At 35.7% G+C, this 16,105-nt stretch overlaps 1 protein-coding gene and 1 pseudogene across 1 annotated transcript; both read right to left on the bottom strand.

The window, feature by feature from the left end:
- Positions 1 to 3,667: 3,667 nt before the first annotated feature.
- Positions 3,668 to 6,401, bottom strand: LOC128554577 (zona pellucida sperm-binding protein 2-like). The gene is made up of 3 exons (XM_053535845.1): positions 6,103 to 6,401; positions 5,119 to 5,510; positions 3,668 to 4,360 (listed from the first exon to the last, which is right to left on the bottom strand). The coding sequence occupies exons 1-3, from the start codon at positions 6,238 to 6,240 to the stop codon at positions 4,159 to 4,161; spliced, it is 732 nt and encodes a 243-aa protein (XP_053391820.1). The 5' UTR covers positions 6,241 to 6,401; the 3' UTR covers positions 3,668 to 4,158.
- Positions 6,402 to 6,853: 452 nt separating this feature from the next.
- On the bottom strand, positions 6,854 to 15,025 carry LOC128554578 (mucin-5AC-like; annotated as a pseudogene).
- Between the last annotated feature and the right edge of the window lie 1,080 nt (positions 15,026 to 16,105).

The raw sequence follows: 16,105 nt of genomic DNA, 5'->3' as shown, positions 1-16,105 counted from the left end.
AATACTGTCTTATGTGTGCAAATTATTGTCATTAATGTAGACCGTGTCACGAAGAATGATTTTATAATTTCAGGCGGTAGTTTCAACTTTTGCACAGCGTTTATATAATGAAAATGCAATGTATGTATGTAGGTATGTAGCTATGTATGTATGTATGTTTTAATGTTGACGTTTTAGAGTTCAGTTTATCGATAAGGGATATCAGCATGACTTGTTTTGCCTAATTAAGATAAGACTCACTTCTAGTCATAACGTATTAGAATTGTGTATTGGTTGCGTGGTGGCTTGTCACATAGGAGGTTGTGATGACTGTTTTTTGTTTTTTGTTGTTGTTTTTTTCAGGTGTAATTAAATTGATTTCATTTGTTTACTGGCATAGTTTCTAATTATATTTTTTCAGTAGTTATTGTTGTCATGTACAAGTAAATTTCATTTTAATGCAAAATACTATTCAAAAAAGCGGTAAGTTTTGCCACCTTCCTGGAGTCCACAGTACATTTTTTTCTAGCCAAGCACTGCATAAAATTATAACTTATTTCATTTGCACATTTTAAAAACACATCCACTGTGTATTATATAAAATATTTGTTACTCAATAGAAAAGAGATATAACAATACGCAACAGACTTCTTATTAATTTCATCTATTATGGATTATAAAAAATTATGTAGACTAAGTAAAAATTTTCGACAGACAGATATCGAACGACACACGCAAAATACAAAGACCAATACTTATCTGCACTATCGCGGCTATTTAGGCGGTACATATTTGTGTTGCTATATCGTTTTGAATCAAACTGATTTTTAAACGCTACCTACATAATAAACCGTCCGATTATTTTAAGAACAATACATCGCTGACCTCATAACCAAACTAACAGAATTAAATTATATTTAGGTAGTAGTTACATGATTTAGTATGATTCAATACAATATACACAGTGTATAAGTTATAATAATTCGTTTGAGCAACACAAAATATGTACCGCCTAAATATATAATATATAACAACACAGTTTCCACACTCTCACTGTCACTATTGTCTTTGAACTAGTGATCAATTAATATTATTAAAACTACCCTATTCTGTTTAAACAGTATACGAAATAGCATATGAATTTCAGGTCAAATAAGTGGTGTAAATAAAAAAATACACTCATACTTCAATTCACCATGAATTGTATACTCACGATTATGTATATTGCACTTCAATGCAAGTACTATGTAACTATCGGACATGAAAGTTAGGCAAATGTAGATTATGTATTGAAATGTTTGTGATCATGCAGATGGAGTAAATATATAAAATAAATAAAATATACACGTCTTATATGCTTTACCACAGTATAATGATCTTTTTTTTTCAAAATTTCCAAAGTTCTCTTAAAAAGAATATATTTTGCGTAACAATGAAAACTGAAGGACATAATTTCGCCATTACTGGTCATATCCAGGTTTCTTATAAAGGGATTTAAGGGTGATACACCTCTTTTTGTACAAAACACTCCTTCGAAGTCCAATGAAACCCGAGCTTGGAGGTACGTGCCATCTGTCACAGTTGTTGAACGCACGAAATAAGTAATTATATGTTGTTTTATAAGATGAAATTTGTTTAATTGTCATGGGATGTGATGAATACTTTGCCTTTCCGCAGTTGACTCCAAAACTGTCAATTTCTTACAGAAGAGCTGTACAGGAAACATTTATTAGTATTGTTCTTTAAATTTATTTTAAGACCTCATATATAGGATTTCCAAGTATTTTAGCAAGGTAATATATTTAATCTCCTTCAGTATCTTTTATATTGATATGAATTCGCACGTTTAAATATACCGGGGGAAGGTAAAGTGAGGCATCGGCTTGCCGCCGGAAGAGGTAACCTTGTGTCTGACAGACCACGCCGCGGTTGTGCACAAGCACAATGCCATGCAAGGAAGCAAGTTCAAAAGGCTGGCAACAGGAATGATGGTGCTTGTCATATCTCTCCATGTCAAACTCAACCAGCAAGACAGGCAAAGGACCAAGAAAATGCATCAATAGAAATTCCTAACTGAACCTTTGGTATACCTACTCGATCGAACATTTCTCTCACATCTTGTTAAAGTGTTATCATCGTCTGATTTGAATCTACAAAATTAGGGTAATTCCGCTTTTCAGTCATCCAAAGGGTCTTTCACAGCAGGACCTCGAACACGTTACCCTTTCAGACTCTCGATTTGTCGGACAATATTCCTATTTGCATAAACCTCAGAGCACTTTTAAGAAAAGATTTGGTCCGGGAAGTTTGTCAATTTAGCATTATTAATTAAATGTTGTTAGATTTCTGCTCGTTTAGGGTCATGGAGAATATTCTATTTTACTAATATAGTTTTTCGCATTAGCTTGTGCTAGGGAGCGTGAGTAATGTTGCACATTTCATTACCTCTCATGAACAGAATCAGTCAAATTGGGTCTGCTGTGAAGTTGCTTGGTTGCGTTCTATGCTTCCAAAGGATCCTTTATAGATTTTACCAGATCTTGTGAATGATATTGTTTTGTCTGATCACGATTTCTTAGAATCATATTGGTACATTTTTATCCAGTGTCATTACCAGGTTCAATGTCATGTTTGCAATTAACGGTCACACAAAAGTGACATATTGCCATTTTCTTTAGTTCTGTTGAAACAGATAAGCATTTTTGTTCTACGAGATTTAGGTAAAGCATGTCAGTCCACTTTCTGAAAATGTAGTCCTATTTAAATTATTTTATTTTATTTACCAATTTTAGTATTTTGAACATGATTTAATTGTACTTGTCGTTGGATTTTTGAAACAATCCGTCTGCTATATCTTTACACTACAATTTCTTTTTGTTGCGGCCTACCTTGCGATGTATGGCTCATTGGCTGTGTTTGGGGTGCTCTGTGTTTCCTGGAAATATACCTTAACTTTTTATATTTCCATAAGTGGGCTTGCACTAAACGTATTGGAATCCAGCAAGTCGAACTTCTGTTTACTTTCTAAAAAGTATCACCATAATTATCATAAAAGTAAAGTTAAGTGTTTGCTAGTTATACTGTCAAACCTACTAAAAGGGCGACGCAAGATGGTTTATGAGCCACTTACATTGAACAACATTGCTTCCAGATACCTATTTTTAATACTAAGTAACAGGCAGGTACACACTCGGTAACCATTATTTATCAAGCTGGCGGCTCGGCTCACCAACCAGTCTATTTTCAGTAACAAGACCGGCCCCTGACAGGACTCGAACCTTCAACCTGCGGGACAGGTGCCTTAACCGTTCGGGCACTGCAGCTCTGTTAAATTAAACATTTCTTTGTTCAACCTGTGGCTATAAAAGGTTGAGGTTCACATGTTAAAAGAGTATGAACATGCAAATTACTTCAGTTTTCTTTTTCATACAATTGAGCCTTGTACACGTTCAAAATTCGTATGTAAAACCTGAACGTGTATCATTTATTGCATGTTATCCCTATTTAGACGTGAAAACTGTAAATCTCAGTCTCTAACTTAAAGGTTTTAGATAGTATTAGTAGAATTTTATAACAAATGACAAAACACATTTTACATACATAACTATCTTAAAGCTTTGAAAAGTATGTGTACTACTATAATTATTTTCTTTTTTTATTATACATTTACAGTCAGATGTAAAGCTTATGACCACTAACGCACAAGAACAAAATTCGACACAAGAAGTTTCTGCCTTATAGTACTGTAAAAAATGTTAACTTCAGAATCTAGCAACATTTGTAGAAATTATTTCTCTATTTTTTTCTTGCTAGTTTAATTACGTCGTAAGATAATGGTATTTTGCTTGATTCACGTACTGATCAAATGCTGTAGATGTATGAAAAGCTGTAAGATCTACGATTCTTTAAAGTGGAAATGAATAATGTTTTGAACGGGCTCCCAATTATTCAATATTATAAAGACCAATGTATGACAATATTTCGTAACATGTTTTATTATATGTTTTGTGATTTGTTCCCAACAACAATACAGAGCAATGTTTTTTTTTTAATTTTATGAAGTGTTCAATTACACGTGTCCATTTCATGTAATTTCATGTTGGAACAATGGCTTTAAACAATAATATAGAATGAAATGATATAAATTGACGTAACTCGATTGCTAGATAAAGTAGTGGTCTATTTTCCAACAAGAGCCTGTGTTCCAAAAGATTTACAAGACTGTGCACATCCCGGAGAATAATATTTAGTTTCACAAAACGTGGCATTACAATAGATGTTGAGACCCTCGCCGTTTGTAGAATACTCAAAGTCTTGGAAGACGAATCTCGTCTCGTGTGTAGACTGGGAAATAATGTGAGTGTTACTGTCTACTTCGCATCTGAAATACCATCAGTTCATAGTCCACCAGTGCATACCATATGTTATTTTAATAATTTAGAACTTTAGAAGTTATTTGAATCAATATAGTACGTAATCTGTAATAATATAAATTGTATAATATTGCACCATTTATTTCTTTTTTGTATCCAATTTACCTCGATTATGTCCCTGTCAGTGTCTGACATATAACTAATAGTACAGGTTTGAAATTCTCACGCATTTAGAAAAATATAATGATAAATACATTTCAAAATCTCCACAAAATCGAGAGATGTTACGGAATCAGTTCATTTATTCTACGGTCTTAATCCCTTTTTAAGCAACAAACATTTACGTATACTATTTACAAACGAGCCAATTTCGTTTGATTGCAAGAATATTTTCACAAGAAACAAAATATTAACTTCTTTATCTTGTGAATCTAAATCTGGTTTGACATTTGACCATTTATCAGTGAAAAGTCAATATGTACACCCCCGTTTACTTACAAATGTTGTTTGCTCATATTATACAAACACAACTTTTATGTGTATCTTTGTCACTTTTAAAAAGTGGGTATATGATATATTTAGACTATTTGATTTTGTTGACATTTTACTGAGTGTGTTATTTACACCATATGTAGCTATACATGTAAACAATTTTATAAATGTACTATTAGAATTATGAAAGATATTGCCAAACATGTTCAGGGGGCGTAAGAAATTTAGATCAGGTAATTAATGTATGCAACAAGAGATTTAAACGTATGCTTACCCATCAGCGATGATGTAATATGTCATATCTGCTGCGACCTCCGTTGGTTTGGTGTAGCATGTATGTAGCCTCATTTTAATATTCCAGTCTGTTGCCAACGTGAAAACTTTGACGTAGACATCGTCACCGACGTTCGTATGTAAAGGATTTCCAGGAAGTTCATTCATAAAGCCTGGATCTTTGAAGAATGTCATGTTTATTTCATAATGACTGGATACTGCAGAATGTATAGCGTCAACGTCATGGTGCACATGCGATGACGTAGCCTCGTTACGGCTGACGTCACATTCAACACCATATGTCCACTTGTGCTGACGGATAATGAATGGTTGTATAGGGTCGTAAATTGCGTAGAACAAGTTATTTTCGTATAATATGGTGTCGCCCGAGATCTGTCGTATATAAGTTATATTAGATTATAAATAATACTCAGTGAATACCTCTGTATTACACATCTGAGGCTATCTGCCTAATTGAGGTAGGTTACAAAGCCTGAATAAAAATATTGTAAGCTTTTTTGTCTGCCTAATTTATTCAGATGATCTGAATATCATATTTATATCAATGCAGGACAAACGTTCTTAGACATTTACAGTGTTAAGTCCTATATGTTCTGTTATTTCAACTACACTTACTTCTGTCTTCCGGCAGACTTCCGTTAGAAAGTAATATGGTTCCTTAAGTATGTCCGCCGATTCGAGGTACATCATTTTCGCTGTTATGAAATATGATATATCCACAGACAGGGATATCCTTTCTAGTATGAACATATATGTTTGAAACAATAACTGTTCTCCTATGTTTTATTTTTACTTTTACAGATTTTGGCTGAGTATTCAATAAAAAACTAATAGTAGCGTAATAGTCAATAACTTTTGATAATTTATACATCTGAGTGTCAGTAGTTTATTGTCTTTACATTGTATTATACCCTTTACTTTATTATTATACACCTGTGTTATAGATGTAGCAAAACATACATACCCGTTCAGCTGTAAGACAGTCCGTGAATCCATGCTGAAATATTAATTTGTTTCCCACCTGTTTCCCGCGGCACGAGTTATCACCAAAGTATATATGGTTGGATGTTATATTAGGGTAAAGCTGTTTTAGAATTGCCATGTCCAGTGTAACATTCCATCCTGAACTTGTGCATCCGGGGTTGAAGGCATCTGCAAGTCGAACTACTGAAAAACATGGTGGTGGTTGTGACTCCTATATCGATTCTTGTATGAAATGACATGTGCTGTTTAAGATTGAATGTATCATACATTAAAATATAGTTGTCCTAATACAACGTATCCACGTGATTTAACACCTTATATTATTGGAAATATATGAATAAAGTCATTTTCAACACGTGTTATAAATATTTTTAAAAATTATAAGACAAAGCATACAACTCGACAAAGCAAAATAATAGCACACCCTTTTTAATTCGGTCTGTTCATGAGAGATAAAACATAAATATAGAGGATATTACATGAGTGTCTTTTCATATTGAATTTATTAAACGAGTTGAATAAAATAATAAAATGTGAGGCTCTGCCGAGCATTTTATCAATTGTATTCAACGAGTTTAATAAATTCAATGTGAAAAGTCACAAATGTGATATTCTTTTTATCACATGTTAATCTTTCTTGTCAAAACATCAATAAATAGACTTTCTTTTACTATAATAAGCAAGAAAATTTGACCGACGTCGCCTATAGTATAAATGACGTCGACGTCAAAGCTTTATTACACTAGTGTATTATCATTTTTATTTAATGGCTTTATTACACTCCCGCGACGTCAAACATGTGATAAAAATGTATACAAACCAAAGTCGGTCACTGCAGAGACAGTTGAACTAGTACTACTTGTAAGTTCCGATGTGGTTGTTGTAGGTTTTGCACTGCTTGTCTGCGTAGATGTTGCCTCTGTATGTGTTGCACTAATTCTTTGTATGAATGTGGTAGCTGTAGGTTTTGCACTAATTGTTGTTTGTGTCAGTGTGGCAGCTGTAGGTGTTGGTCTGATTGTCTGTATCGATATGGCCGATGAAGGTGTTGGCGTAATTGCAATTGGTGCAAATGATGTACTGATTTGTAATTTTGAAGCGGTAGGTGCAGATGTTTCCCAGTGTGTTAGTGTTGACGTCGTAGGTGCTGATACTGCACTGCTTATTATAGTTGATGTGGCAGCTGTATGTGTTGTACTGATTGTTTGTGTCGATGCTGCAGCTAAAAATGTTGCACTGATTGTTTGTGTCGATATGGTATCTGAAGGTGTTACACTGATTGTTTGTGCCGATATGGTCGCTATAGGTGTTGGTCCGATGTTCTGAGTCGATGTTGACATTGTACGTGTTGGCCTTATTGTCTGTATTGATGTGGTAGCTGTAGGTATTTCACTGCCTGTTAATATCGTTGAGACAGCTGTATGTCTTGCACTGATTGCTAGTGGAGATGAGGCAACTGTAGGTGTTATACTGCTTGTTGGCGCCAATGTTACAGGTGCAGATGATGCACTACTTATCTTTATCGATGTGATAGGTGCAAATATTGCACTGCTTGTCATTTTCCATGCGATAGATTTAGTTGTGCTCCTGTCTGTTACGGTCGAAATGGTAGGTTCAGATGCTATACTGCTTGTTAGTGTCGACGTGGTAGGTGCAAATATGGTACTGTTTGTTAGTGTTGAAGTGGCAGCGTTAGGCTTTGCACTGCTTGTTAGTGTCAACGCGGTAGGTGCAGATTCCAAACTGCGTGTTGGTGACAGTATGATGGCTGCAGATGTTGCAAATATTGAATTGCTTGTGTGTCTCAATATGGTAAGTGCAGATGTTGCACTGCATGTAAGTGTCGACGTGGTAGGGTCAGATGCTGTTCTGCTTGTCAGTGTCGACGTGGTAGGTTCAGATGCTGTACTGCTTGTCAGTGTCGACGTGGTAGGTTCAGATGCTGTACTGCTTGTCAGTGTCGACGTGGTAGGTTCAGATGCTGTACTGCTTGTCAGTGTCGACGTGGTAGGTTCAGATGCTGTACTGCTTGTCAGTGTCGACGTGGTAGGTTCAGATGCTGTACTGCTTGTCAGTGTCGACGCGGTAACTGCAACTGTTGTCATGCTTGATTTTAACAATATGGCAGCTCCAGTTATTGCACTGCTTGCTGAAGATATTGTACTGCTAACGAATGTCATTGTGGTAGATGCACATGTTGTCATGCTTGTGTTGCAGTTTTGCCCCGACCATCCTGAAAGACACTGACATATGTAATTTCCTATTGTGTTTCTGCAATATCCATTATTCATGCATGGATAAATCGTATTGCATTCATCGACATCAACGGAGCAGTTCTTTCCCGTCCATCCTATTTGACAATGACAAACATATCCAGCAGCTATATTCAGACAATTTCCGTTGTGCATGCACGGGTGATCCTTACATTCATTTATATCATTTTCACAGTTTCCTCCTGTATATCCATGATAACAGTTACATTTATAACTACCGATAACATTGCTACATGTTCCATTTTTACAAGGATTATTTTCACACTCGTTTATATCATTTTCACAGTGTTTTCCTGTATATCTATGGTTACAATTACATGTATAGCTACCAGGTGTATTACTACATGTTCCATTATTGCACGGATTACTTTTACATTCATCTATATCATTTTCACATTTTTTCCCTGTCCAACTAGCTTTGCAGTTACAACTGTAATTTCCGACAGTGTTCGTACAATTGTTACTGTGTGGACTACATATCTGAAAATGCAGTTAATTGCTCTATGAAGTATGCATTTGATCAATGTTAAATTCTTTTAGTATATTAGGAACGAAATGTCAGATGCGAAGTAAGCAATCAAACTGGTAAACAGAATACAACGGAAATTTTAACTGAACAAGTATACCTACTTATAAGTGAAGTTTCAATGAAGTATATAAAAATAAAGGTTACTAAAAGAAATGTATTTATTTGCTTTATGTGCTTCATGCACAAATGTAACTACCGATGGTGCTCGAGCAGTTAAAACTTTGTGAACTATATATTTGTAAATACAGCAGATAGCTACTGTACTATAAAGTAAAGATATATCTAAATATACTTATAAATCAACGGTAGCTTAAAACGAAGAAGTCCTATAATATAAGATGCATAATCAGCATATAATAAAATGATAAATAGTGTGAGTATAACTTATCAAGTGTTCCTGTTTCACGATATTTGTGATAAAGTTAGTATGTTATAACTAGTGTGATTAAAACTCTTTCACGAAGCATATTATAACTACGTTCAAACTTACAAAAAAGGTCAACTGATACCCCAATAAACAAGTACGGTGCATAATTCGTTTTAAATATTGTTTGTTCAATTACCTAATCAATAATTGAAATATTAAAATAACGTAAGTGTACTGTTTGTTTCAAAGAAAGACAAAAATATTTATCATTTTAGATATATGTTTATGTTTGTATCTTTCATATGATTGCCTATGCAAGAATGATACATGACAATGATGCCGGAAGCATGTACACTGTACGCAAAAGATACATTATGTATGTCTAAATCACTGTGTGGTGATTTTACTGGAATAGCGATATTCCACTTTTGTTTTGGATTCTGTCACGCAACAATCCCTTGCTTAGATATCCATACACCTTATTGCAAATAAAAATCAGCAATGTTGCAAAGCCTAATTAATATACTAACATAATTTCATAATGTGTACTCATGATAGGACAATATCGCTTAAATCTTCAAACTGGAGAATCAGGACGATTTGCGCAACTACATGTTTACATGTTATGCGATCGTTGTTGTGAAGTTTTATTAAAATCAGACATGTGATTTTGGAGATACGTCCTTGAAAGGCAGACAGACGCTGAGGTGGACAAGATAAAAGTAACATTTCTTTAGCCTATGATGTGTATCAATTGCATTCTAGAAGTCTATCCTTTTTTCTAATTTCTAAAGGAACAAATATGTTTGTATGTTCCTACGGTATCTACCTGTCCAAACATCACACACTTTAAATACTGATTCCGCGACATTTTTAGAAGCATGACTGCGGTAGCTAGTTTGTATTATAATGAACATAAAAGTTATATTCAGAAACAGACAAATGAAATTTTCTAACGTTATTTTACACCCAAGTTAAATGGATTAAGAAAAGAATCCAATTTGCCGTAACTTTTTAAAAAAGAGGACCAACTTACAAAAAAAAAAAAAAAAACCAAACAAACAAAAAACTTAAATAGCAATATCTCAGTATCATAACCTAGCTACAGTGAAATAAATTCTACATAAAATAGTTTTAATTGACATTCTCCTGTTTGTCGTATATGACTGAATTAGGAATTATTATGTCAAAGTATTGCCTGTAACCCGTTTTATATTTAAACCAGATGTAAGTCAATTGCTCAAGTATAATCATTTATTATGAATGTTTTACTATTTGGAGAGAAGAGTTACCGATAAGGAACATTCATCTATGTCGTTTTCACATCTGTCACCAGAATACCCTTCACTACATATGCAAGCAAACGATGCATATTGATTCAGACAGATGCTTTCACGCCGGCAGAGTTTCACGGGAACCTTGCATTCATTCGTATCAGTACAATGTCTACCATGAAATCCTCTATTGCATCTGCAGTGAAATGATCCTGGGCTGTTTGTGCAAGTTGTGGCGTTTGTACAATAACCTAGGTCACATTCATCTATATCGACTTCACATGTTGGACCTGTCCAACCTGTCCGGCATTGACATGTAAACGAACCTATTGTGTTTTTACACGTACCATCGTTCTTGCAAGGGGACTGGCCGCTACACTCGTTTATATCTGCACATGAATGTCCACCATACCCTAGTGACCATCAAATAATAAACGATTCAATGCAAAAGTGGAACATATTATTATGGAAAAACCTATATAATTATGGCATCAAGGATAACTAAAGTATGCACACCAAAAATAAAGTATGATATACTAAAATCATATTCTTCCAGTTGTGTTATAATTTCTATTCAAACAACAGTTAATGCAATTCCATTTAGATGTTGACCTTAAAGTAACAAAAATAATTATATGAAAAGGATATTTGACATTTTGAATAACAAGAAACAGAAAACTGGTCCAGGACATAAAAAGTTGTTATCACACATTCAAAATATTTACCTAGGATCTGTGCAAGTTTATTTACAATAACGATCACTTTTAATAGTTGCATTTTGATAAAGACATTTGTTTATCTTAAACGTTTAAATCGTTAAAAGGGACTACCAACACAGTTAAGGCGAAAAAATAATTTCTCTCAAATATCCTTAATTAGTGAGAAAGTGACTAGTGGTATGAATTTATTGACATGATTTTCGCAAGATATTCTGACACATAATCTAAAATATTGTGCAGAATGTAGTAAACCGTTGCAACGCTGTTGAAATAATGCAGAAAATTTACTGGTTAGGAACGAGTAGCTATAGCAGGACAAATTTTCATATTTCGGCTCCATTAGTTCATAAAAAATAGTTGACATAAATGAAGCTCACACTACACAAAAATATGGGTTCCATGGGACCTCAAATACGGTCACAAAAAGAACTTATTTCCCCTTTAGGTAAACCAGTAGCCGGACAAATATTTTGACGATGATTTGCTGCTATTTTGATATCGAAATAAGTAATTAATTAAACTATTTTTACGCGTTTCTTTATCATTGAGCTCTCCAAAAATGCACATGAAAAATAACCCGACTTTCAATAGCAGCTACGAAAGCAAAGAGAGGCTAATTATAAAAATCTCAGATTTCGTCTAACACGAATTCTTGATAATTCCAATAGATATAGAATAAATTTAGTGCTTAAATCAAAAGCTCTGCATTTTATATCACTATTACCGTGAAATTAAAAGGTGCAAATGTTATCCGCAGACAATCAATGTGTAGTTTAATTATTTTTCTCCGCTTGATATCTCGGCAAGTGTAAACTACTGCGCATGCGCAATGCTATCTTCATGTCCCTTGAAGACAGAAAGTTGTTTAGTAAACACAGGTGAGGTATCATCATAAAACCTAACATTATAGATCCTTGTAATATAGTGGTTTGTTGCAGACATGGGGAACAAACATCCAAATGAAACAATTACATGAAGAACGCCTAAATAGAGCGGTTATTCCATGACTTTTATTGTGTCCAGAAACTGGTCCTTTCCGGATACTTGTTTCCAGCCAGTACATTCTTGCAGCAGTTTCACTCATATCTAACTTTATTTACACTTTTTATCATGTTTTAGTGTTATATAACTTCAATTCAAAACTTGGTGGAAATGAAAATGTTGAAAATGTTCACCCATACTGTGGGCGAGTAGCTTTAAACATGTTTTAACATGCTAATATTTTTCATATATTTACCATGTCTACAAACAAGATTTCCGTCTTTGTTGCACATCTTATTTCTAGTAGCGTGGCATCGATGTTGACACTGATCTCCAGACCAGCCTGAAGCGCACCATAGCATCATATCCAGCACTAACCTAAAATAAAAATTAGTAATTATAATACAATTCAAAATTTACAACAGTGGTTGATTCGCATAATTCCTCTAATACCCATGTATCGCGTAAAATATAATTGCTCCATGATGCTGGTGCAGAAACTGTAAATTAGCCTTCCGTTTACGAGTAACTCCACACGTGTAGTGCAAAACAGCATTACAAAAGGCTGAATATTAAATCCATTGACGTTTTAACGTACTCCATCAAGATTTGAGAAAATGCATTACTTCTTCAGACCTATATGCAGAAGACGTCATTAGATTGCTTGCACAGTACAAGAAAAGATACTGTAAGTAAAATCCAAAAACACTTTTTATTTATATTTAATCTTTGCATAACCTACAAAGCTGAAAATACTTAAAATCTAATATTTAGCATTGTGAAATTTTCCTGCATGATTCGTAGATAGAATGGCCCTTGAATTACCAAAAATCGGACTTTTTACCCTTGTCCGCACTCTAAGTCAAACATTTCTTATCCGATCTTCACCAAACTTAAACAAAATGTGTTTGACCATAAGCCATAAGACCTTGGTCAAGTTCGATAACTAGCCAAATCGGTCCAGACATTTTGGAGTGGCGGCCCTTTAATTACCGAAAAAATCGGCCTTTTTACTCTTGTCCGCACTCTAAGTCAAACATTTCTCATCCAATCTTCACCAAACTAACAAAATGTGACCTCAGCCAAGTTTGATAACTAGCAAAATCCGCCAAGGCACTTGTCTAAACCATCTAGAGAAACTAGACATTTTTCATAGGGATAGTTGTAGGCTTTTATCAAAAGCATCTCTAGTTTCAGTCTGATATTACATCCAACTCAGCAACGTCCGAACACAGGCGTAATCATTAGTGATTAAAATATGAACATAAATTATAAGCTTCACAGTACGAAAAACAAAATAATTATTTGAATTTCCTGCAGTAATACATTTATCTCGTAACAGAAATATTATGACATGTATATATATATATATATATATATATATATATATATAAACAGCTATCAAATATACATGCATGAACGTACAGCATTTAGCACAGTATGAAGTCGTACTCGATTAGTGCACCAAGTTTATTCCGGGTGTTCGTGAAGGAACAAGCACATGAGAATATATGTAAATAGTTCTCTCCCAATATTTGTTTTTTCTTCAAATTTTATAACTCAGCTTTAGATCGTAGTAAATGTACAAATAATATTGCGCTAATACATTTAGAATTAGACTGAGACGCTGCGCTCATCCGGTACAGGTACCTGACTATTAATGATATGCCCAAACAATGACGTAATAAAGCTGTGACGTCATCAATGGCGAAAATCAAATCGATAATGTAGGCCAGTGGGTGATTTTCTTTAGGAACTACGAAGTCAGGGCCAGATCCGGAATTTTTTGACGTGGGAGGGGAGAAGGGGCACCAGTCTTGAACGAAGACGTCACGACCGAGGCGCACAGCTAAGTATTTGAGGGGGGTGCCTTTGCTAATGTTAGGGAATTCAGGGGGTCTTCCCCAGGAATTTGTGTTTAAACACAGGTATGAAATGGTATCCTCAGTTGCATTTATTGGTGTGTGTACTCCCTCTTTTTATGGGGTGGGGGTCAGAGGTTTCTCCCCCTGGATTTTTTTAAATACAGGCATAAAAAGGTGGCCTCTGGTGCATTTTCAGGTCTAAATTTCGAGGAATTGTAGGGGTACGTTACTCCCTTCTTGATTTGGTGATCAGGGGGCTCTTCCCCTGGAAAAGTTTGAAATACAGGTATGACATGGTGGCCTCCTTTTTGGTCTAAGTTTTGAGAAAAATATATCCCTTTGCCAAATAGTAGGGTGAATCTTTGATGAGTATAATTATGTCACTTCTCAGCCAACTTCGGTGGGAGTGGAGGGGAAGAGGCACGGGCACCCTCGGCCCAGCCCTGGAACCGGGCCTGGAGGTGATCATGACCTGACATATCGTGTAGATATATTTTACGAGACAAGCACAAGAATAAATTTGCTCTTTAGAAATATCTTTCTTTTCGCCATTTAATCATCATTATGCTTGCAATGTCTGAAAGACTGAAGTACCTAAATTACGCCGATTTTTAATAGTGGCTGCTTGTGACTCTGTGGACGGACCGTCAGTGGAGGTATTTAGAGTCACGGTTTGGGACTACCGCCACCACTACTAACACTACTGCAACTAAAACCACAAACACTATTATTACAACCACTACTAATACTAACACCACCGCAATATATACTACCACAAGCATCACACCCCTTCCAACACCACTACTACCACTACAATCACAATTACCGACCCCATCACAACTACTGACTCCCACCATGCAACCACTAACCCCACCACCATCAATTCTTCTACCATTACCACCACCACTATCACTACCAACACCACAATCTACACTACCACTTCCTTCATACTATCATACCATCACCATTACCATTACCAACTCTACCACTGCCAACATCACCACTACACTACTACCACCACAACAACAACTGCAACGAGAATAACCACCAGCACAACCACTAGTCTTCCAATACCATCATGAACACAAACATCATCTTCGCCATCACACCACTACCACCACTACTACTAACACCATCACTACCACTACCAACACCAACAACTAAGCTACAACTACAATCATACCACTATCATTTCCAGAACTACCACGCCAACCACCGCCATCATCTTCACTACCACAACCATAATACCACCATAACCTTACCATAGCTATCGCAGCCGCCACCGCCACTTTCATTTCTACCAGTTATACTACTAATTTTAGCATTTTCATCGCTACCACCACTAAGACTACCATCGTCATCATATCACCACCACCACCACAACAATCACTACCATTTTTTCCACTACCACCCCGCAACTTCTCTTAATACCACAACTTACATCTTCACTGCCACTATCTTCAACCAATAAAACCACTACCATTTACACCACCATCACCACTGCAACTACTACTGCTATCACTACCAACGCTAACACCAACATGTCCAACTCCTACATCATCGAAACCTCCATCATCTACACTAAAACAACCATCAAACGACATCCACTACCACTACTAACACTACCATCACCCAGTCACAACACCACCACAACCAGTGCTAACACCACTCACACGGCCACATCAGCCCCGCCACTACATCACCACAACCACCACAATCTATACTTAAAGAACCATCACACAACTACCATCACTACCATTGCCTCTACAACTACCACCATCCCCACTTTCATTACCACTTTCATCACACCAGTACCATCACCCCCATAATCACCATTGCCACCAATTCCAACACCACTATCACAACCACAACTACCTCCACCACTACCGGCAGGCACATGTACTACTACTTTTACCACTACTACTATTACTTCAAGCATCATCTACTGCTACTTCCGTTACAGCTTAAACCACTA

The sequence above is a fragment of the Mercenaria mercenaria genome, unplaced genomic scaffold (assembly GCF_021730395.1).
Source record: "Mercenaria mercenaria strain notata unplaced genomic scaffold, MADL_Memer_1 contig_544, whole genome shotgun sequence".
Classification (NCBI taxonomy): Eukaryota; Metazoa; Mollusca; class Bivalvia; order Venerida; family Veneridae; genus Mercenaria; species Mercenaria mercenaria.
The sequence above is the reverse complement of the archived record's forward strand: the minus strand, read 5'-3'. Positions and strand labels throughout refer to the sequence as shown.

What these genes read in the sequence shown, in the direction of transcription:
- LOC128554577 (XM_053535845.1), bottom strand. Translation starts at nt 6,240, where the DNA reads ATGGCAATTCTAAAACAGCTTTACCCTAATATAACATCCAACCATATA. An exon ending in ACTGTCTTACAGCTGAACGG is followed by an intron (nt 5,511 to 6,102) that starts GTATGTATGTTT and finishes TATATACGACAG; the next exon opens with ATCTCGGGCGACACCATATT. An exon ending in TATTACATCATCGCTGATGG is followed by an intron (nt 4,361 to 5,118) that starts GTAAGCATACGT and finishes ATGGTATTTCAG; the next exon opens with ATGCGAAGTAGACAGTAACA.